Source organism: Lycorma delicatula, chromosome 5 (genome assembly GCF_047948215.1).
Source record: "Lycorma delicatula isolate Av1 chromosome 5, ASM4794821v1, whole genome shotgun sequence".
Taxonomy (NCBI): Eukaryota; Metazoa; Arthropoda; class Insecta; order Hemiptera; family Fulgoridae; genus Lycorma; species Lycorma delicatula.
This window is the reverse complement of record NC_134459.1, coordinates 137738127-137763564: the sequence shown is the minus strand read 5'-3', so window position 1 is coordinate 137763564 and position 25438 is coordinate 137738127. Positions and strand designations below refer to the sequence as shown.

At 29.2% G+C, this 25438-nt stretch overlaps 1 protein-coding gene across 4 annotated transcripts in view; it reads left to right on the top strand.

The window, feature by feature from the left end:
* Window positions 1-25438, top strand: part of LOC142325405 (tight junction protein ZO-3-like) — a 981859-nt gene that overhangs the window by 713186 nt on the left and 243235 nt on the right. The window contains exon 1 of one of the 4 annotated variants that reach the window (XM_075367136.1): window positions 20963-21138. The exons of the other annotated variants lie outside the window; for them this stretch is intronic. Within the exon in view, the coding sequence (XP_075223251.1) occupies window positions 21106-21138 (33 nt within the window). The 5' untranslated portion in view covers window positions 20963-21105. Of the gene's footprint in view, window positions 1-20962; window positions 21139-25438 lie in introns of those variants that run through there. 4 annotated transcript variants of the gene reach the window in all.

Below are 25438 nucleotides of genomic sequence, written 5' to 3'. Positions count from 1 at the left end.
TCCATCGTTCAAAGGATGAAGCTAAATGATTTGTAGCGTGCCTGACCGGGAACCCGGGACCTCCGGATAAATGGCCCAGACGCTACCACTCGCGCCACGGAGGCCGGCTTGTATGTAACATTTGCTTTGCCATAAAATAAACAATTATATATTTTTTAAAGTTGAAATATAACACATTTTTAAAGCTTTATAAAGAAATTCTTCTTGGTGAAATTTCTTACGATGTTTATGTAATTTATTTTTACAATAAAAGGTCACAATATTTATCATTCCACGCCGATGGATTTATTTCATTTGTATTTATCGTCTTTATTAAACAAATTTTTAATTTTAGTATTAAATGTTTAGTTTAATTTTTCGAAAATTATAACTCGATCAAATTTTTCTACATTTAATGATTTTCTATTCGGTCGGATTACCCCAAAAATTAATGTAATATAATTGTCGGAAAGTAATGGGCTTACTGTTTTGTTAATATTTTGCAGGATCCTGTTTTTCCTGCCGTGGCAACGAATTCCAGGAGTGTAATTTACTTGCAGGTCGAGAATTCTATCTATAATCTAGCCTGCACAGCCTAGTATTATAATAAAAAATACCGTGTTTTTCTTCGAAAAGTCTATAAAAGATGTTCCAGGAAGGACAATTACCGTTACGGCCAGAAAACTAGAAACGGTGGGAGTGGTCGGATACGGCTGGAGTTATCCTTTATAATTGAAATCTATCCCTCAGAGGTTTAGATAAAGTTAGACAAAGCTCTTCTGTTCGGAGTACTGTGACTAATAAAATTTATAATTGGTAAATGAAATATAAAAGAAATTATATATAACAGGGAATTACTAGGAACTAAAATACAATATTTTTTTTTTATATTGATCGTTTTTATAAAGGTTTATATGAATAATTTATTATTTCATAAATGTATTCCACAAATATGTAATTAAAAAATATACGGAACATTCCTTGATTAAAACTAACCTTACAAAAACGTTTGTATTTTTAACGTTCCCTGAACCAGGTCTCCGTTCCCAGGCACGTTTTACATAACCTTTAACCAACTAGTTATCCGGCTAATCCTTTTTCCTGTGTACACTATTACTTCGCGTGAAAAAGCTTCTTCCTTATTTAAAGTCTTTTTTTCTAAATATAACATTCGGTTATAATCTTTTCCCATTTGTCTATACATTCAACGTAACAATATATCTTTATTTTTCATAACCTGTTATCTAAATTTATGAAATGACATTTTATAACCCTAATCAGTATAATATGAAACTAATTTTTAAAAAGATCGTTCGGGGAAAATATGTGTGCAAAATAATTGTGAAATTATTATTATGAGTTATAACTAAGGTAATGTTAGTAAGTGATTTTTTCTTAATGTAAAATACTGTAAGTTTAATTGTTATATTATCTGACAACAAATGGTTTTCCCTGTCGTTTAAAATACGAAAGCTGATTTTTATTCTCATATTACCTATCAACTCCTGGAACAATTCCATTATTGAACCATAAACAATTTGAGAAACTAACATTGAATTGTTTTTTTTTTTGTTTTTTTTTTGTGTTTTTTTTTAGTACATTTAATTAGATTTGAATGTGGGTTCGCCGCATTTCAGAATAGCTTAAAAAAAGTATACTAACACTGAAATACTCCGCGAAATGATCTTATTGATAAGATATCAGTAAAAAATTTATTGGTTTAAAAATAACGATTTTCGTACAATTAATAATTAAGTATAAAATGTTTGTTGTACTAAATAATACTATCGTATTTTATTAGAAAAACTTTCGGTTCAATGTTTCCGTCATCTTAGTTTATTCTATTTTTTCAATTTTGTTTATTTTTATAAATATATTATTATTTTTGAATATACATTTTTTTTATTAGCTTCCCTCCATTTTTGATGCTTATAAATTTTACCTTCCCGACTTTAGTACTATAGAGATACAATAGGGAATATTTTCTTATAAGATAAAAAATTGTAATGTTCAAACTTTTCAGAACCCTTGTATCTATTTCGTGCATATGTATTGGCAGTATTTTTTTGCATGTCGCTGAAACGGATAACTTTATGATGAGATGTGATCTGATGACAGGGCTGTAGAGCATTAGTGTTAATAAAATCCGGGCCGAGGGTGGGTAATATCCCTGCAATTCATACTCTATCGAGATCGGTTATTAAAGTTCATCGATTGCTTTCGAAAATTATTGGTAATAAAATATATTTTTTTTCTTTTTTATAAATTTCCCTACCACTATAAACCTTCCTAAGATAAAGAAAAATCAAACCAAAAAATTTGATAAAAAGATGGGGATGATTCTTTTTGGGTTCTATGACTACTTTTACAATCATATCATAATCAAAAGGTTTCAAAAAACTTCCTTCATCCTTTCCTCTACCACAAATCAAAGACATTAACGTAAATGTTCAGAGTTTTAGAATTTTCGGCATTTTTAAGTAAAAACTTATTTTTACTAAATGTATAGACTAAATCTTGGGTTCTGGTAAAGGGCGAGTGTAATTTAAAATTAATTTCTAACTATTTTCTTCTTAAACAAATTATTTTACGATGTGCTTTTAATGACTTAATAATAATTAAATAATTTAGAGACAAAAGTTATACGTAATAATAATTACATTAAAAGAAAAAATATTTCACCTGCTTTCAAAAATGTCTAGAATGTTAAAAAAAACTTGTTAGCTTTTTTCGATTATATTATTTTAATAACGATGAGAACTCATAAAAAGATAAAAAATTTACCTTTTCATAAAAATTGATCATTTGACATACAGATTTAAATTTGGAAAATCCTTTAATATTAATTTCATATAAAACTGAGCTAACCGATTCCAGTTTAGATGACAGTATTGCTAGTTGTTAACGAACGATGTTACGGATAGTACTTTTTTGTTTTTAAGTAAACTTATTGTGAAAAATATTTTACTTTGACGGATAATGTAAAAGGCAACCGCTGTTGTCAGTTCGGTTTTGCACGTCCACTAAGCGGACGTCAGATGAAACAGACAGTGTATAATTTGCGAGACTCGCACACATTTAGTTACACAAAGCATATGTTAGATAAAGAGAATATAGAATAGAAAGGCCGAGCCAGTATAGTGGAGTGAGACTCATCTGGCATTCTATCTGCAACAGTGTGGGCTGTTCCCCTGTGAAACGCGATATTATACCAGTTATACGACTTGAACCTCCCTTTCTGGCTTTCCTTTCTTCTATCTCGCTCCCGCAACTCTGAACTATCTGAGACAAAGGCGTCAACCAGCTACGGTATGTCCGAGCGCAAAGTGCGTCCACCCGAAACTGTTAGCTGTAACTGGTTTCGTGTTATTTTCCTTTCTTTTAACTCGATTCATTCATTTTCTGTATTTCATGGTATCATCTTTATGTCATTTGATAGGTTATGCTCGACTAGAAAACAAACTATATGTTTTTATATGCATTTTTTATTGTTATATTTGTTTCTTAAAGATTTTTATCGTAAATTTTGTAAAAGTTTGTTTTTACAAAATGCTTTATTTTGATTTACTAGTTTCATTTGAATCGTTTTACGTTTTTCAACTATCTTTCTTTTTCTTAATATTCACTTTGCAGTGAAATATATTCTTTCTTTACATTAATACTTTTATATTACATAAATTGAATGGAGAAAGGAAATAAATATATCAGTACCTTAGTTAAACTAAATAGTTAATAATGAAATTCTTTATAGTAAATTGTTACAAATTTTATCTGAAAGTGTTATAAAACAAAAAGAAACATAAAAGTATACAGTGAGTGATAAGCCGTATTTTTGCTGATTTCAAAGAAATAGATGTTCTCAACTTTATCCAATTTTTAAACTTCATACCTCTTCAATTAAACTTACTGTTTATGATGAATTCTTTTTTAATTTTTTTTATAGTAGTTACTCTTCCGTACAGTTTCTTCCGGCAAATTAAATGGAACATTTTTTTAAATGGAAAAATTAGTCAATTTCAGACGATTATAAAATATTTTCGATGTCATTATTTAAGTACTGAATTGTTATATCACAATGATATAAAGGCAAAAGTCACTCTGATATTCAGTGAAATTTCGCGGAAAGTTTCAAAATGTTTTAATAAAAAAAAAAATTAACGTACAAAAAAAGAAACATTTTTCTATTTTAAAAAAGTTTGCTTATACTGATTGTATTTAAAATTGTTTTTTACATTAGTTTTTCTTATTGTTATTAAGACACGTGGTAGTCGCTTTTTGCATTTCTTAAGAATGTTTTTTTATTTTTTAAATGACATTCTTAAACACTATTCATAATTACAAATAAAAATAAAACTAACTAATTTACTAATAGTAATAAAATATTATATTAAAAATAACTTTTACAGCAATAGTGTTTTTAATGTAGCACTCACTGACTTCAACCATTTCGGTAAATTAAAGTTTTACTAGTATTATTATTTGTTTACCTTTTATTGTTTTTAATGTCTATTCTTTATTATAATTGTATTTATTGCATGATATGTTATTTTTATCAATTTTTTAAATTTATTTTTTCAAAATAATTGCGATAAATTTGACGTTACATTAACTAAATTTTATCACAGGAGAAGAAACTTTTTATTTTATTATTTCGTTTAGCTGGAGGATAAATTATGTTTAATTTGAGCTAGCTGAATTTATATTTTCTCTTTTATTTGAAATTATAGATTTATGATCTGCATACAATTAAAGTTGACCGCTCTTGCATATAATGTACTAATATTTCAGAGTACGTGAAAAGCTTTTATCGCTCTATGATATCATTTTTAAATATATAACTGGTGGCAAATAATGGCCTTATGTCATGATTATTATTAGTTCGACTAGTTTTCTTTTTCTTTATTAAAAGTTAGGCGTTTTATCTTTATTTAAAAAAGTATTATTGAAACGTTTTTCCAATAATTGAAAATATAATTTTATTTAAATTTTTTTAAAAATTTTGTGAATTGTTTATATATTCCACATGGTTAGCAGCGCATCTAAATTCCTTCTCGTCCGTGCCGCATAAAAACGATTTTATCTATGTACACTCGCCATTACTAATACCACAGTATTATTTACTTAGACATACTCCTGCTACGTACTTAAGAAACGTTATTCTGTGAAGTTTATTGACGATACTGAGCAAGGTTATTTCTCTGTAATAACCGCTGATATACCGTAGCTTAGGCGTTTAATATCCGTATAAAACACGGAAGGTTTATTTTCCTACGGCATTTATAGTTCATTTTACATTCCCTTTAGAGTTGTCGGAGTAATAATTATTAACTTTGTTTCTTTTATGTGAATGTAATTTTAGCTAATTATTAAAAGGGGGAAAAATGTTGACCGACATCAAAATGCACTAAAAAGTAAGAAATAATTTCGTTCAAATATTTAATTAATTCCTTAGACATTTTTTTGAATCGGCGCATGCTTCTACAAAATTAATTTTTAGATATAATATAAATTTGTTTTCTAATACTTTATACATATACTTCATAAAAAACAATCCGATATTACATCAGTGAAATTCATATTTATGTGTTTTGATGGCTCTTTATTTTATGTTTACTACTTTTTTTTATTATATGCAACATTTATAGGTCCATTCAAGTACCACATAAGTATGAACTTGTATTTTGGCGCCGATTCAAAAAAGTTTCTTAAAAATTAATTAAGTACTGTATTTGCATGAAATTATTTCGTACAATTTAGCGCATTTTGATGTCAGTTCCAGTTTTTTTTTTAATAATTATTTCATAATTTTCTTTGTCTGATTAGTAAAATTTGGCAGAGTTAATATACTCTTTTTTGGTGATACAGTATTATGCAGGTGCCTCTGGTCAAAGGCCATTAGTGTTTTGTTCAATTTCGTTGGTGTGAAGCAGAAACAAATTTATGGCATCAGTTCTCATTTTGTGAGTTAACAGTAAATGTGAGACAAAGGAATGACATGGAGTTCATTGATTTATTAAATAACTTACGTTTTGGCGTTGTTACAACGGACCCAATTGTAATTTGAAAGATTTAAGATGAGACATCTCGATTTTTGATGATTTTATTAAACGGCGTTACATATCTTGTGTAGAAACTCACATTATTTACCCCACAGAAGATCATGTAACATCATCTAATATGGCACATACGTATAAAATTCATACTGTCAATACCTACCCGCCGGTCGACGAAAAAATATTTTTATTAATTTTCATATTTTTTTCGTTCAAAAACTTTTTCAACAACATGGTATCACCACAAAAAAACAGCTGTGTCGAATCTATTTTTCGTTTGTTTTGTTTCAATAATACGTCGATTTTTAAAAGATTTTATTTACTTTTAATTGGCTCTATTTACAATAATTTTCTCAAAATTAAATTCTCTACAAGTTTTTTTACTAAATCATCAGCATTTATGTTATTCATTCAACAAAGCTATTGTACTACAAACACTAAAAAAAAAACTTGTTTTTCGACGCCGAATTTTGTTTAACGTCGGATATCTTAAAAACTACTAGGATTACAGTTCTGAGACCTGATTTATCCTATTTCCCAGCTCAAATTACTTAAGAAACCACCAACTTTACTCTTTAGTTTGGGTCCCAAAAATTACAGTAGGACGAACGAAATGTTTTGTTAACCGTAACTCGAAAACAAAGAGTGTGTTTATGTGATCTTTTTTCATTATTTTCACTAGTAGAACATGCCCTGAAAGTTTCTCTGATTCTTTGTGGGACACTCAGAATGATAAATAAGTAATATTCGACATATTCCTTCTGTCCTCTGTATAATTATTAGACAACAATTAAAATTATTCATTGCATTACGATCGTGTAGCTTTGCCTTATTTTAAGTCAGTTATTAATTATTTAGCATTGTTTTAAGTTTAATGATGTCCTTGGTTGGAGTATTAATTACTGAAGAAATAAATTATTGTTTTTTTCAACATTTTTTTAATTGACAGTAAAAAAATTGTTAAATCAGTAATGTGTTACTTCTGTCTGTATGATTTGAGAGATTTTTTATTAAAAATAAATCTATTAAGGGGGCATTAAAATAAGAAGTTTTTATGCAATTCTTTTTTTCTTGCTTGATGTCGCCACATAAGCTTGAAGCTTGTGCGTGGGATATGGAAATGTAACATATAAAAAATGGCATGCCTGGCCGTGATTCGAACCTAGGACTTCCAGATGAAAGGCCGAGACGCTACCATCGCGCTACGGAGGCCGGCATATGATTTTTTCTTTTTAACCGACAGAGGATGTGAATCAACACTGGATTCATTTCTCTTCTGGGCAATTTCTTTTTTCGTCTTCCAATAGATCTTCATTCTTTCGCTTCGTTTTTGCCCACTTTCTTCTGACCAGACGTTTCTGGTTTCGTTTTTCTTCTTCCCTTGAAATTTTGATTGTGGATTTCTAGGAGAAGTCTCCTATTCCTTTCTGCATGCTGATGTGGATTGTTCAGAATCCGATGGCTCAAATTCATGGCTTCTTACCATGGTGTTCTCTCGTGTCGATTACCATGTAGAATAATATTTTTCCGAAAGTTTTCATAAAGTCTGTTTTTTGCTTAAAAAATTGTTTTTGGACAGACGAGTCTTTCGTTGGTAAAAAATGACAGTTGAGAGCCCTAGAGGTTTCTCCTTTTTAACCCAGTTGAGAATTTAAAAATCCTAAACCTATCCAGGGTACCGGGTAGAAGAATGCATCTCTACATAAGACCTAATCAACTTTTTACGTTTCCGGAAAAAGATGTATTTTCAGCGCGGATAACGAGCTGAAAATCTCGTAACAACGAGATTATATTATTAAAAGAAAACTTTTGCAAATTGCTGTTTGGGAATTACAGTTAATTTCATTTTTTAAAAATATATTTCCGTTTTGAGTGAAAAATCACCGAACGCTGATGAGTTGTAGCCAGAATAGGCACTACCCGGCTACATTAGTAATAACACAATAGCTCCATTGGTTGCTATCTCTCCGATCTTGAGTAAGAGAGACTTCCTACTTGCTTCCAAGATTCCTACTTGAAGAGACCGTTTAGGAGCTCAGTTTCTTATTCGATGACTATACACAGAGCCTTAAGCCTAATAGCCCATCAAGCAGAGTTTAGTAAAAAGTATTCTTCTATTTTTTTTTCTAATTCCTGTCTATTGTATATAAAAATATTTATATGTACGTGTATTATTTACTTCACTTACAAGACGTGTAATTTTTCGTTATTTTAGATATCACACCTACACAGATAAACAATAGATTGAATAGCTTGCAATTTTATTTGAACGTTAACTAGTTAAGGTATTATAACGCCGCCACTAGGTTGGAAGGTTATATATAACTTACTTCTGTAGTTAGTTCTTAGATGGCGCCACTGAAACGCTATATTGAAATAAGAAAATAAATAAAATGATAAATGTAATCTAACCAAACTTAATCTACTCTCGCTAGCGAAGCGAGCGTAGATTAAGTTTAGTTTGATTGTATTTATGATTTTAATAAATAATTAACTTATTACTTTTAAGGTTAAGTTTGGTTAGATTAAATTTATAATTTTATTTATTTAATTTAAATAAACAACTGGCCACCAGTCGCGCTGGTTATTATAACCTCTCAACCATGGTGGCGCCGTTATAGTACACAAGTACACAGGTTAATTTTCTTGAGAATTTTATATAAACAAAATCGGTTACTGCTTTATTATTATAATTATAACAGAACCAATAAAATGTAATGCACTGCAAAAAAATTGAGGGAAAGTAACATCCTCTCTTTCTGTTACTTTTACGATTGTTCACAGTTTGGTGAATTATTGATCTATTCTAAAAAAGTAATCTCTTGATACTGGTATTAAATTAGTACTATTTAAAGAACGAAATAGTGAAAGATGTTGCTTCAAACTGATGTGTAACGACGGGGTGGTAGAATGAAGTTAAACGGAACTGACTGGCAGTGGTTGACGCTCATTGCACTTCTTTCATTATTTCAAGTATAATATTAATAATTATTTTAAATTAGTCTTAATAGTTGTTTAGTTTTTTTTTTATAATGTTAATTTATATCGTGTGTATAAGAAATTTATTGTTAAGTACAACTTCATGTTTCTTCATAAACTACTTTTTTTTTGTGTACATATATATTAATTAAACAATTGCACCATGTGGTCAATTACGATTCAAGCTAAAAGGGAAACAGAATTAAAATTAGTTTCTCAATTAAATATTCCTGAGAAAGTTTATCTTTTAATTGTTCGGCTCGTAATACATTGATGTTAAAACAGTTAATTAAATAACTGCTAATTAATTAATGATTAATAATAGATAATATTAGGAAATTAAATAAAATTAATTTACTTTCTCCAATTTTCCGATTTTTTGTAATTTTATTTTATAACTAGCACGTTATAAAGTTCATTTTGTATATAGAATAAATAAATAAATCTGATGTCAGGTCTCCAATGTATGTACGCATGAATTTTACCATTTGCATCGATAAATTATCTAATTTATTTAAAATTTCGATTTTTATTTCCTTGTACGAACTAAATGAAGTATTGTGATCGCGAAAAATTTCAGATTTCAACGGAAATATCCATTTTCACCATCCCTGAATCCATTTTCATTATTTTCAGCATGACGTCTGTACAGACGTCTCACATAACTCAAAAACAATTAGCAGTAGGATGTTGAAGTTTTGAATTTAGGACTGTTGTAACATCTAGTTGTGCACCTTCCCTTTTGATTGGAATCGACTGAACCAGAAGTTTCCAAAGAAGCCCAAAATCCAAAACAATTTGGATTTTGAACGTTTTCTTAACTCCAGTAATAAGCCCTCATCGAGAGCTTTTCAACGATTTATCATAAGTGGAACTTATTTCCAATGGTTATAGAATCAAACAATTTTGTAATTATTTTATATTTATAATTTAAAATAAATCTAATATTTTAAATAATAAATTATTTGGACCTTGCAAGGGGAAGGCACATCGGTTCGAATCCCGACTTCTCTTTTGTTAACTTTTATTTTTTTTAAATTTAAATATATTGATTTAATAATAATTATTAACTACTAATTGTAAATAAAAATTACGATGAGTAATAACAATACAGTAACAATATTACGATAATAATTTAATTATAATAAAAAAAAATATGAAAAATTAACAGAACCTTAATAATGAAATAAAATTTTATGTACTTTTTACTTTAAAATAATGTGTATATGTAATTTTTAATAGGCGTACAAGGAATTCATGTGGTGTCCACAACAGATCTATTATAAAAGAATGTGAGCGTGTCTGATAAAAATACTAGATGTAAACTGTACGTGTATGTAATCCCTTAGTGAAATAAGTTATCAAAAATATGTTTTTTTTGCTTAATATTTAATTTAGATTTTTTTTTAAATATTTAATTTAAAAAACTAATCTTTTTTTATAGAAATGTTACTGTTTTCCTTTACAATTTTCTGACACAAAGAAATATACTAGTTAACATATATTATGTAAAAGCTTGATGTTTGTATTTGTTGATGTACCGTATATATATATTTTTTATTTCAAATTTTAATGCTAACGACTAAAGTATTGTAGTAGCAGAAAAGGATTTAAATATAGTTAAAAGTACTTTTTACTAGACTTGATTCATTGTCCTGCAGTGATACAGAACAGCTGTTTTTTTGCGTTTTATACTCATTAATTGGGTGTAATTTATAGAAGCCGTAAAATTTTGAAGAAAATGAATTTTTAAATTTTACTAAAGGTAATCATGTTCTTATATTTGTTTTATTTATATTTATTTCTTACAATACCCAGATTAAATTTAAGTCGAATAAGTGAAATATTGCTTTATAATTTATATAAAACGATCTACTAAACAAATACTTGATCCAACAATTTTTTAGCTCTTTTTCGGTTATTGCCGAAATTTAATTATTGCCGAAATTTAATTCATCCGTAAGCTAATATTTAATAGTGTACATTTTCCATTAACTTTATGAAACCGAACATCGAATAGGGTTCTTTACATAGTTGACAGTGCCGAATTTTAATTAAATAACATCGCAATGAATACAGAGTTAGTTGTTGGAAATCAAAAGTTTATCGGTGTACGTTTCTGAGTTTATAGGTTTGGGATGGTGTTTCTCAGTTCATTAGTCCGAGCCGAGGCCGATGGAATGGTACTGAAGGCCGTCAGGACTTGTAGGGGCGATTGCGTGCCTGTGAGCGTGTGTTAGTCGGATCGGGAATGCGTAGTGGCAAACATGCCTAGGTTCTTCAGCTATACAATTCTACTACGGCCTTGCGGTTACCGCTTAACTCTTTGATTCTGTTCTCATTGAATTATTTTTGCTTTCAATAGAAGTTCATTCTTTTACCTAGGAGAAAGTTTTATTTATTTTTATTAGTCTTAAGTCTCGTTAATTAAAAGTAGTTTAGTATTTTGAATTTTATTCTTTTATTTTTAATAGCTACTGATTATTATAAGTACCGTATTATTTAGTTAATAATTTACTGTTTACAAACCTTTTTAAGCAGAAAATTAATCATTATTGCTTTTTAAAGTTACTTAAATTATCTCGTTAAATAAAAAAACCTTTCGGTTTTTACACAAATATTTAATTTTTTCGTGGAGTGGTTTCAAATAATTGTTTAATGCTTCTCTCATTTTAATTACTTAAATTAATTGAATTAGGGTGTGATTTGTTTATTGCTTAAATTTTGTTGTCCCGATTAAAATTGTTATACTTTATTTTCAATTATTATGAGTAATTTAAATTTATCCGGTAATAGAAGTAATTTGTTTAAATTGCTATGCGCTTTATATATTTATATAACATATTAATTAATTTAGTAAAGAGCAAATAAAATTATATTTTATTTAGAGATGTCTTGAATTACTTGTTATAAGTGACTTAATTGTGATCAGTTTAATTTTTATAGAAGCCTATTCCGTTTTGATGTTCATACATTTTTTATTTTTAGCGATTTACGGTCCTTTTTTTCTTCCTATCTCGGTTATCCGTTTCAAATTAAGAAGAAGTGGTTACGCTAAGAAAAGGTCTGTAATCGATCACCGGCTGGCTATCTATTTCATCCATTTACTAATCGGTCGTACTTTCTTGACTTTAATATATGTTCTAGCTTGAGAGCATAAATATTAATTTATTAATGTATTACATTAGATTATTTTTTAACTTCAAATTTGAATGAAAGGAAATTATTTTATTTCCAGCTTGCCGCAATTGCCGAACGTATGAGTTTATGCTTCTTTTTTGTCGACGAAGGATCAAGTTAATTAATAGAGTTGAAGTTATTTAACTGAAAATTGTGTACGTACGATTATTAGCGTGACGGTTGTGGGTGGGGTACATTTAGTTGTTTGACAAAGCTTACGGGGTCCTAACCAGGTACAGGTGACCTGCTCCTTTCCACTAGAAGATTACATTAAACGCAATTAATGTATCACCGGAATCCTCTCAACAAAAATAAAAATCAGCTATGGTTCATACCGCAGGGTTTTAAAACGTAATCACTGACATATAATTCATACCCCAAATCACTAAATGTGTTTTGGGGGTGTATTAATTATGTTTTATCCCTTTTTTCTGAAAATATACGTAACGTTATTTATTATTGAACTGTTCATTGTAGAAAGAATGTGGTCATTATCTCATCATAATTTTTAAAGTAGGCTACAGATAGTTTAATAATTTTTAGAATTTTTAACGTTTAGACTTTAATAGTCAATGATGATTACTTTCATAGAATTTTGTGTTGGTAATCTGCTGGCGGTTTTCTTCTGGCCGTTATTACCGTCTAACCCCAGTTGAGTTACCTGACATTTTTTTCATAGGCGGAGACTATCCTACTCATACACATATGAATGTTTTTATTTCCACGAAGATTTCTGACAAATAATTTTATTGTTATTTGCCGATATTTTAAATCCAGTTATAAATGTAAATTATTTAATAAAATTTTTTATGTTTATGGGCATATTATTTTACCTAGGGTAAATTTCTCGGTTAACTGAAAATTAATATTAATAGTTTTTTTTTTTTTTTTATTTTTTATTTTAATAAACATTTTTGTAAATCAGGAGCATAGGTAAAGTTTGATAGTGATTTAACTTATTATTAATATATTTTTTTTTTGTCTTCAGTCATTTGACTGGTTTGATGCAGCTCTCCAAGATTCCCTATCTAGTGCTAGTCGTTTCATTTCAGTATACCCTCTACGTCCTACATCCCTAACAATTTGTTTTACATATTCCAAACAAGGCACATAATTGTGCCTGCCTACACAATTGTGCCAAAATTGTGCCTGCCTACACAATTTTTTCGTTCTACCTGTCCTTCCAATATCAAAGCGACTATTCCAGAATGCCTTAGTATGTGGCCTATAAGTCCGTCTCTTCTTTTAACTATATTTTTCCAAATGCTTCTTTCTTCATCTATTTGCCGCAATACCTCTTCATTTGTCACTTTATCCACCCATCTGATTTTTAACATTCTCCTATAGCACCACATTTCAAAAGCTTCTAATTTTTCTTCTCAGATACTCCGATTGTCCAAGTTTCACTTCCATATAAAGCGACACTCCAAACATTTATCTGCCCCTGCTTTCTTTGGTATCATGACTATAACACTTTTTTTGAAGTCTGATGGAAATTCCCCTTTTTCATAAATATTACACACCAGTTTGTATAATCTATCAATCGCTTCCTCACCTACACTGCGCAGTAATTCTACATGTATTCCGTCTATTCCAGGAGTCTTTCTGCCATTTAAATCTTTTAATGCTCTCTTAAATTCAGATCTCAGTATTGTTTCTCCCATTTCATCCTCCTCAACTTCCTCTTCTTCCTCTATAACACCATTTTCTAATTCATTTCCTCCGTATAACTCTTCAATATATTCCACCCATCTATCGACTTTACCTTTTGTATTATATATTTGTGTACCATCTTTGTTTAACACATTATTAGATTTTAATTTATGTACCCCAAAACTTTCCTTAACTTTCCTGTATGCTCCGTCTATTTTACCAATGTTCATTTCTCTTTCCACTTCTGAACACTTTTCTTTAATCCACTCTTCTTTCGCCAGTTTGCACTTCCTGTTTATAGCATTTCTTAATTGCCGATAGTTCCTTTTACTACCAGTCTTATGTTTTCTACGTTCATCCATCAGCTGCAATATATCGTCTGAAACCCAAGGTTTTCTACCAGTTCTCTTTATTCCGCCTAAGTTCGCTTCTGCTGATTTAAGAATTTCCTTTTTAACATTCTCCCATTCTACTTCTACATTTTCTACCTTATCTTTTTTACTCAGACCTCTTGCGATGTCCTCCTCAAAAATCTTTTTTACCTCCTCTTCCTCAAGCTTCTCTAAATTCCACCGATTCATCTGACACCTTTTCTTCAGGTTTTTAAACCCCCATCTACATTTCATTATCATCAAATTATGATCGCTATCAATGTCTGCTCCAGGGTAAGTTTTGCAGTGAACGAGTTGATTTCTAAATCTTTGCTTAACCATGATATAATCTATCTGATACCTTGCAGTATCGCCTGGCTTTTTCCAATTGTATATTCTTCTATTATGATTTTTAAATTGGGTGTTGGCAATTACTAATTTATACTTCATGCAAAACTCTATAAGTCGGTCCCCTCTTTCATTCCTTTTGCCCAGCCCGTATTCACCCACTATATTTCCTTCCTTGCCTTTTCCAATGCTTGCATTCCAATCTCCAACTATTATTACATTTTCATCTCCTTTTACGTGTTTAATTGCTTCATCAATCTCTTCGTATACACACTCTACCTCATCATCATCATGGGCGCTTGTAGGCATATAGACGTTAACAATCGTTGTCGGTTTAGGTTTTGATTTTATCCTTATTACAATGATTCTATTGCTATGCGTTTTGAAATACTCTACTCTCTTCTCTATCTTCTTGTTCATTATGAAACCTACTCCTGCCTGCCCATTATTTGAAGCTGAGTTTATTATTCTAAAATCACCTGACCAAAAGTCGCCTTCCTCTTACCACCTCACCTCACTAATTCCTACTACATCCACATTTATCCTATCCATTTCCCTTTTTAAATTTTCTAGCCTACCAACCTTTTTTAAACTTCTAACATTCTACGCTCCGACTCGTAGAATGTTATTTTTTAATTTTCTGGTGACCCCTTCCTTAGTAGTCCCCACCCGGAGATCCGAACGGGGGACTAGTTTACCTCCGGAATATTTCACCAAGGAAGGCGCCTCCATCATTGCTATATGAAAATGCAGAGAGCCACATTTTCTTGGAAAAAAAGCAGCTGTAGTTTTCCATTACTTTCAGCTGCGCAGTACTCAGAGGACTGAGTGATGTTGATATGGCCCTTTAAGTCATTCTGACTCACGCCGCTAACAACTACTGAAAGAGCTGCTGCCCTCTTTCAGGAATCATTCCTTAGTCTGGCTCTCAACAGATACCTCTCTGATATGGTTGCACCTTCGGTCCAGCTACTCTGTATCCCTGAGCACTCAAGCCCCCTCATCAACGGCAAGATCTCATGATTCATAGAGGAGGATTATTAGTATAAAAAAATTGAATTAATAATTCAACGTACATAAATTAACATCTAGTCTTTGAATTCATATTGAACGAATTAAATACATATTTATGATTTGTATTTCTTAAATGCATCATACTAAATTTCAAACAGTGTGAACACATTCATAATGTATTTGTGATAATGACACGTATAAAATACATTTCTATTAAACAGTAATTTTACTGAAAAATTTCTACCGATCTACAGCTTAATTGCCCATTATTCTTAGTTTTACTGAGTACTTAGGGTATTTTTCGTTTCTCTTCATAGAGTCCTTCTTTTAATTCATTATTTTTAATATTTTATATTTACATAATAATAAATATGGTTTTTCTTGTTATATTTAATGGAGCTCAAACATCTTTCATATCTTTTTTGTGGTTTTAAAAAATCTGATATTTTGCGGAGTTGTTACAGTAGGCTGTTTTGTAAAATTAAGAATATAGTGAAGGGCCCCTGTTGATAGAATAATTGGGTAGCTTCAGTAACCATTTTTATGTAATGAGTTCTGCAATTATAATCATTCGGGTTTCTTTTATTATTTTATAATTTTTTTAAATAAAAATATATTTCTTTTGTTGATAATTTTTAATATTCCACTCGTAAGTTCATTAATTTTAAAATTAAAACTATTATTAATAATAGTAATATTTCTATTTTTAATCCATAATGATAAGGATTTTCTGCTATAATCAAATAGAAAACAAGATGTCTGGTTCGGGTAACCCGTAAGATTTAAATGTGTTTTACATTGGTTTTAAGAAGATAATTTTATTCTTTAAATTCTACAAAATAAATTGGGCGGTTAAGAACATCTTCATATTATTGTTGAATAACAATTCTTGTAAATTTGTTGTAATTTTTTTTTTTTAATAAAACTGAAACTATGTCGTAGAAGCGTAATTTCATATCTTCATATACCAGTTAAAAACATGGAGTATTATTTTTTTAAACAAATTAATTAAAATTCTCTTTTATTATATATGGAAACAAAGTAGAACTTGTTGAAAAATTTAAATATCTTGTAGAGATCATTACTTGCAATTCTAACGAAAAACAAAATTGGACTGAAAGACTTAATAAATTATTTGAAGTGCTACAAGTAACCAAAAATACAACAAAAACTCGCTCTAAATTAACACTAAAATTAGACATTACAAAACTGTGGTTAAACCAGTAATTACTTACGCGAGCGAGACTTTATTTAGATTAAATCAGAAAAATAGGACTGAACCTTTGCTTAAAGTTGAACGCAGGATTCTTAGAACCTGCATAAACAAAAAATATAAACAGGAAAATCAGTACAGATTATTGCCTAATAAATTTCTGTACGAAAACTTGGAATCCTTAATTGATACTATGAAAAAGAAGCGAATTTCTTTCTGTGCACACTTGTTAAGATTACCCCAGGGTAGGATTACTAAGACAAATTATCGATCGATTTTGGTCTTTAAAAAATCCGCCATTATGGATCAAAAAAATTAAAGAAGACATGCAAGAATTAAATTTGACTTACGAAGATTTACTTAATAAATCCGAAAAATTAAAATTTGTTATTAAAGATCCGAATACCAACTTTAAAGTAAGAACTTTTAATTATACAAAAAGGTTTTATTCAGAAGAGGATCGTAAAGGAAGATCATTAAGAACGACTAAATATTGGGAGAAAGTAAAAACTAAGAACTTAAAGGCCAAAAAATCGGCAGAAAATACTTGAATTATTCTGGCTAAAGTGGTTCTTTGCGGTCTTAAAAGTAAAATAATAATAATATATATATATATATAATAAAATTATTTTTATATGTATATGTGTGTACATATATTTGTAACCTTTTTGCAAATTAAAGAATAATAAAGTGGTATTTTTTTAGTTTTCTTTATCAAGAGAATACAAAGGTATAAAAGTATTTTTACTTAAAAATTTATTACTAGTTGCTAGGGGGAGTATGATTCATGTTTCAACTTTTCTTTCTTGTTTCCTTTCTTCTTACGTCCCCACCGCAACACCGTCACAATTCGCCTCACCATAACACCGGCGAACTGGTTATAAATGTTATAAGCTAAGCATATATATCTCCGGAAATACAGGTGTCTCACCGCGCACTAAGACCTTGATTATAATATTACTTCATCGTCAGCACCAGTTTTAATGAGTAATATCTAAAGAATGTCGGTGAGGTTACATATTTTTACTATTTTTCTTTATTGCATTCAATTATGCACTAACATCTATCTTGCATTTGATAAATAATAGTATAATTAAAGGAGCGAATTATTCATAGATTTAAGAAATAAGTAATGTAAATTTAAATAAGCGCTACGCGTTATTTATCATAGCCGTTGAAGAGAATATTCCAAATGGTTCGTTTTGCGTAGGGTACTGTACTACTTATCTTAAATGATATATTCCAGTTGGTAAAATTTTCTTATGTTAATATTTAAAAAATGGCTGAATACCTATTTCCAATCCGCCTGGGAATTTTACTGGACGGACTAGGTTGAATTTTTTTTAGTACGGGTCCACCAGGTTTTAGTTGATGTGTTTTTAAATACATACTTTGTAATAATTAAATTGCAAAGCAGCAAGTGTTAGCAACTAGTATTTCTAAAAAAAAAAAATTGAAGCAAAATATTAAAAGAATGATTGGTGATTTAGGTTTAATTAATTTAGTAACAAATGGAAGTATAGAAGATCAAAAACTATACGTGAAAAGAGCGATGGATTAAATAAAGTTAATATTGTAGGAAGTAGGAAACGTAACTTATTAAGAGATTATAACAAATGCACAGGAGTTGGGGACGAAATCGGAATAAAGTAATAACAATTTAAACCAAAATTAAAATGTGGGGGGATTTTTGTTTAATGTAAGCATAGTAAGTATGTCGACTTCATTTATCGTTTCTTGGTATCAAACGGCAAAGTCTGTGCTCTAACCTCGGTAAAGGCTTTTTTTCATACGCTACAAATATTATTTTGCATAAAATTCCCATGTAAAAGGTTTTAAATTTCGGTGAATTAATGTAAATATAATAATAATAGTGTGTGTGCGCGCGCGCGCGCGCGATAATTTAAATAATAGATATCACAACATAATTTTATTAAATTTAAGTTGGAAAATTTGATATTTTATCAAATTTAACAAATCTTTAACGTTGATATATTCTTTTCTTTTCATAAAAAAATATATCTTCTGAAAAACCAAAGATAATCGCAAAGGTATTTAATGAAAATTACATTAAAAAAAAAAAATCAGTAAGGGAAAAAATGCATAATTGATAAAAAGAAGACATGTGGACACCACATGTCATCCTTGAACGTCTAATAAATTACATATACACATTTTTTTTTAAATCGGAGGTTAATAATTATTAATAAACCATATATTTAAATTTAAAAAAAAAACTAAAACAAAAATTAGTTAAAGAAATTGTTTACAATCAGAGGTTAATAAATAAATCAATATATCTAGATTAAAAGGAAATGAGGTCGGATTCGAACCGATGTGCCTTCCCCTTGTCGTACGATCCAACAAATTCATTAATTAAAATTTTATTTGGCTATAACTCTGGAACCAATGAAAATAAATACCACTTATGATATATCGTTGAAAAGCTTTCAACTGGAGAGCTTACTGCTGGTGTTAAGAAAAAGTTCAAAATCCACATTTTTTGAATTTGGGGCGTTTTGAACAATTTTAGGCCAGTCAATTGCATTCAAAAGGGGAAGTGCACAACTGGATGTTACAACAGTCCTAAATCCAAAATTTCAACATTCTACGGCTAATCGTTTTTGAGTTGTGCGATATAGCGTACGTACAGACGTCACGCCAAAACTAGTTAAAATGAATATTCCATTGATATCTGAAAACCGAAAGTTTTCCTTTGATAGGCACAGTATCGAATCGGTTTAAAGTGATCGTTATTCCTGAAAATATTTCCTAAAATCTTTGATATGACCAACACTTAAGGCAAGGATGAGCAAAACGTTGCTGAAATTGTAAGAAGATGGGGCTTGTCGTGTGTTAAACATGTGAAACTTCTTTTACATGCAACCATTGGCATATTGAGTAAATTCGACTTTTTTCTTTACTTTAAGGTCGAATTTTTTTTATCCCCTACTTAGCACCGGTGAAATCTACCTCCGCCCACCGGCGTGCTGAAAGGGATTTCTTTTCTTTAAATTATTAAGTCTAGCGTTAACACTTAACTTTTTCACACGTAGTGTGGCACGTGGGTTTTTTGTTAACAGTTGATTAATTTCGAATCCAACTGATATCAGATACATTTTTATTTGGTTTGTTAAAGTTGAGATAGCAAATTGGTTTGATATTTGTGTTTGATTTTTTTTTTTAATTGTATTTTCAAAATACGGCCGACATTTTACACTGTAATCTGTAAAATTTCCTCTTTGATTCTTTAATATTAAAATTATAAATTTTATTCTGATTAACGATAATTATTTTAAAATAGCAAAGTTTCCTCACATGTTACTGTAGGTAATTTCAATTGCTTTTGACTGTAAACGTTATTAGTGCAGTTCGTCGATTGTATTATTTAAAATGTTATTTTATTTGTTTTGGGTTGTAAAATCAGATTAAGAGATTATGAAATAAATTAATTTTATATGTTTTACATTTTAATTAATTAGCGTATTTTGGTTTACGTAGATGCAGGCTATATTATTTAATTAAAGTAAAGTCTCTCATCCGTAAAATATTGCGGTAATTGTGTGCTTCCTGATTTATTATCTGATTTCTTAATTAACTTCATACTCAACGTATGAATGGAAAGTAAATATTTACAATTCGTTTTTATCTTATTCCAGATTTTTAATTTATGTTAATTTTTTCCAATAAGTTATTAATCCTTTAAACTTTACGTATGAATTGTTTATTAATTTTTTTATAAATTGTACTGTTTATTGTATAATATTTCAATAACAATTAATTAATGACATTTTTTTTTACATTATTGTTTTGATGTTTTCAGATCATTTGAGACAGAAAAAAAACAAAACATTTTTAGCATGAAGTTAAACATTAAGAACAGTTTTGAAAGAAATTTAATGGAGCATTATTTAATTCATTAATTAATAATTTCTTTATTATTATTATTATTATTATGCTTTTAAGTAAGTCATTTAACAGTGGTTAATGTACAGTTGCGCTCCAAGCGACATTTTAGTGAATTACTATTTTGATGTACAGTACAATGCAATATTATTCTATACGTGCTAGTAGTACAGTCGTGTCGTTTCCGTTGTATGCCGCTAGGAGGTATAATGCAAAGGTATGCGCGCGACTAGTTGCTTTTATATACATCAACACCTTAGTACTGTACTTTAACTTATACCAGCGAGAGGTGGTTGGTTGTGTGTAATTGCATTTTGATTATTACATTTTTTGTGACATTCTGTGTCAAGTCGTTTATTGTTTTCTGTAATATTCATTTGTTGATTGTGTTTGTTAGTGACTGATTTTCATGCTTCTAGAGCCTCAATTAGAGAACGCATCTGTAAGTTAAGAATACTTTACTTTTATTCTAAATATATTCAATTAAAAAAAAAAAATCTCTAATTAAATTATGGAATTTTTTTAAGTATGTATATTTATTTTATAATGTTACGGTAAGTCAATTAATTAACAAGATTGTTCATTTTGTTATTCAGTAATACTTTTATATAAAAAAAAAATCTTTTAGCAGAAAATTAATTCAAAATGTTTATTTTAAATTGTTTTCTTTAATTGTTATGTTACTGCGTCAAACACGTTCACCTCTAACAACTTTTTAGTATTTACTGTTTAATTTAAATGTTTTATTTTCAGAAAGATTTTTTTTATACGATTAATTTAACATCGTCAACTGATATTTCTCTTTTTTGTACGATAAAAATTACGTGTAGTATTATTATACCTGTAAAATTAGACGTTGATTATATTATTCTCATTTTGAAACAGACATGGGAGTTAAATTTTTTAAAAATTCATTCCTGGATTGGACACATCTAACCTAGCGGCAATTCGGTAATGATGAATAGTCGCAACCCAACTTTTAAAACAGGAATTTTGAGGTTTTTCCGTCTTGATAAAGTAAACAAGCGAACCTTTTTTCAATATTACTTAAATTTCAATCGCAATATTATTTACTTTGTTTCAGCATTTAATGTTTGATGTTAAATAATCGAAGGGATTTGATATCTGATGTTTTTAATCGCGTCGTAAAAAATACCAACTTTGCTTCCGGGAAGGTCTTTGCTTAATTAGAAATAGATTATCTTTATCATATTTTATAATTACCTCCTATATACGAGTATACAACTCCTGTTTAACTCCATCGACTAATGAATAAATATTTGTACCACGTATGTTAAAATTATCATTTATTGTTGATTACTTTCCCTTGCAACTAAATATTATTACATGTGTTAACAGATTTACGAATTTAGTGTTTGAATTAATTTGTACTTTCCGGTCATTCTCTCTCTAGACGATTAAAAATAATATTATTTCATATTGATGAAATATTTATTGTCCTAATGTTTGAATAACAATTAAAGAATTTTTTTTATATTATTGTTTTGATGGTTTATTGATGGTTCATTAAGCTTCTTATGCGTGATTTTATTATTTATTTTTATAGGTAATTTACTCATAAAAATTCAACACATATACGCACAAACTAATTTAAAGAACTTGGAAAAAATCTCAACAAAACAATCTCCCATCATCCTGTTATTTACTAGGTAATTAATTAACGGCAATAATTACAATGTTATTATTAAATACAAACTTTATGCATTACATTTCGAATAATGTTTACTGTAAAAGATTAAAAATACATCCGTTGAGAAGTTACTTATAAAATGTTATTTTGAAGCTTGAAGTAGTTTAGGTTGTATTTACAAACCTTTTAATTTACTTCCTCAATAAAAAAATGTGGTTTTTAGGTAGATTTCATAAGAAAGCTATTGTAATGCCTACCATGATTCGGCTTCCGGAAAATTTCGACATATCTTCCCGTTTCACATCCCCCAGATCCTAAAACCACTGTCAGTTCAAAGGTTTCTATATATATATATAAACTTGTCACATTCTTGTGGATACGATAACTGCCGTAATTTTGGGCCAGTCACTTTCAAATTGATTCATAAAATATAACGACCCAGAATCTCGGTCGAGTTCGTCATTGGGAAAAATCGGACCATGGGGGCTTTTACGAAAAAGAAAATATCATTATAACAATCTTATTAAGTAAAATATCGAATTCGTTTAAAGTTCCTACTATTCTTTGGATAAGGGACTAAAACTTTCTAAATAACGTTTTTTGACATCACCAACTATTGGCCCGGGGGTGGAAAAGAGATGGGTTTCGAAGACAATAAAATATCATATCTCCCTTAATAGGCACAGTATCGAATTTATTTAAATTCGATACTGTGCCTATTAAGGGCAATTAGTCATTAGTCCTCTAAAACATTTTATAAACCTAATATTTTGTCTGAAATAATTTTTGATATGACCAACCCTTACGGTAAGGAATGACCAAAATGTTGTTGTAATTGTAAGAAGATGGGGTTTGTCGTATACTAAATATGTGAAAGTTTTTTTCACATGCAACCATTGTCGTGTTGAGTAAATTTGAAGTTTTTCTTAACTTTAAGGTGGAAATCTTTTTTGTCCCCTACTTAGCACCGGTGAATCTACCTCCGCCATCCGGCGTGCCGAAAGGGATTTTTTTTTATTAGATTTTTTATTTGATAGAAGAAAAAGATCGCAACCTCATATAGATGTGTAAAATTTTTTTTAAATTTAACCATTCGACAGATTTTAAGTTTGAAAAGTTATACTTAAAAAAAATCCGTAGCGACGGGAACTAATAGTGTATCCTAATTAATTAAAATTTCCTATAATATTTTATAATTTACTCTTATTAAAAAGTTTATTAAGACAAAACAAATTTTTTTCAAATTGTTTTTTTTCAAAAGCAGATAAAAAATGTAAACAAATAATGGTACTTATGTATTAACGCCACCGCAGCTACAGCTTTATTTAAAAACAAAGTAGTCAATCGGATTTCGGTGGAAAATGGGCCGATATAGTGTTTAACATAGATTCAAAACAGTCTCTTTATTAATTTTAATAAATGGTTATTTATATTTATTTATTTTATAAATATAATTTAACTAAACTTAACCTACGCTCGCTTCGCTCGCTAACCTTGACTAATTAACAGGAGTGTTTTGATTATTTAAATAATTGCAATAATTACTGAATTTATTAAATAAATACTCAAAAAATTACGGTGTTAATTAGTCAAGATTAGCGACCGAAGTGAGCGTAGGTTAAGTTTGGTTAATATTTATTGGTTTATATTAATATTTATAAAATAAATAAATATAAATAACCATTTATTATAATTAATAAAGAGACTGTTCATTTTCCACCGAAATCCGATTGACTACTTTGTTTTTAAATAAAGCTGTAGCTGCGGTGGCGTTAATACGTAAGTACCGGAATATATTTCATTTAATTTCGACTCTTAAAACTCTGTATCTGTTACAAAATCATGAATTTATCATTTTATTCAAAATTTCGAAATAAAAAAAAATTGAATATATTTATTTTTTTGGTCACTTTGCGATTTTTTATTTTCTTTATTATTTTAAAGTTCATTTATATTGTTTTATTTAAAATATACATTTGTAAACATTAATAAGTGAAATACTACTCGCATGAAAAAAAGTAGAACAAAAAGCCTATGCATTGATATGAATTATTATACGACAGTTCCGCACATGTTGATGCTTTGATTATCAGCATAGATTATTAAGGTGACCTTAATAGATACGAGATATGTTTTTTCTAGCTCTTTAGATGTGTAAATCGATAAAAAGTGTAAAAGTATTATATAAACTACCAAAAAGCAATTACGTTAAGAAAAAAACTTAGATTGGAATTAAAACTTAAACTTTCTAAATAATTTGTCTTCTTTAAAAAAAAAGCCGGCTTAGTCTACTAGACAATTAACGTTTTTTTTAATTCTGATGATCGGGTGTAATATAAAAGGAATGTGAAGAACGTGGGACTGCTATCGAGGGTGAGATAAAGCGCTACGGAATTCAAAAATATTTATTATATCTTACTTAATTTTTCCAACAAATTTTCGTGCCAGAATATTTTTAATATAAGAATGATATCTGCATATATACACACCATTACGTTATTACAATCCAATCCTAAGTTGTAAATCACAAAAAAAGAAAAGTATTTTACTTTTTCTGTCTAGCAGATGTAATTATTTTGAGTTAAAAAAAAAATTAATTAAGTTATGCGACAACTTTGACGGATCTCTAAAGGACTTTCTCTACAAATTATAGAATGGATATTTGAAATCGGTCCTGTATATTTTGTGTAAGAAATACGGCTTGAATTTACATAAATATATTACACGAATCCATTTGCGGATATCCTCATCCTTCGTACTTTTTAAGTTCGTTAATCATTTTAAAATTTGTTTAATTGTTATTTATTCTCAATAAAATAATAATATAAATAAGATTACGTTGAATTATGGTTGGTGTATACTTCTTTGTGGATTAAATTTATTTGGCCGGCCTCCTTGGCGCGAGTGTTAACTTCTCGGCCTGACATCAGGAGGTCCAGGGTTCGAATCCCGGTCAGGCATGGCATTTTCTCACGCTAAAAAAATTCTCATTCATCTCATCCTCTGAAGTAATACGTAACGGTGGTCCCGGAGGTTAAAAAGGAAAAAAAGTTAAATTTATTTAACACCTTGTAAATTTCATGATGTAGCC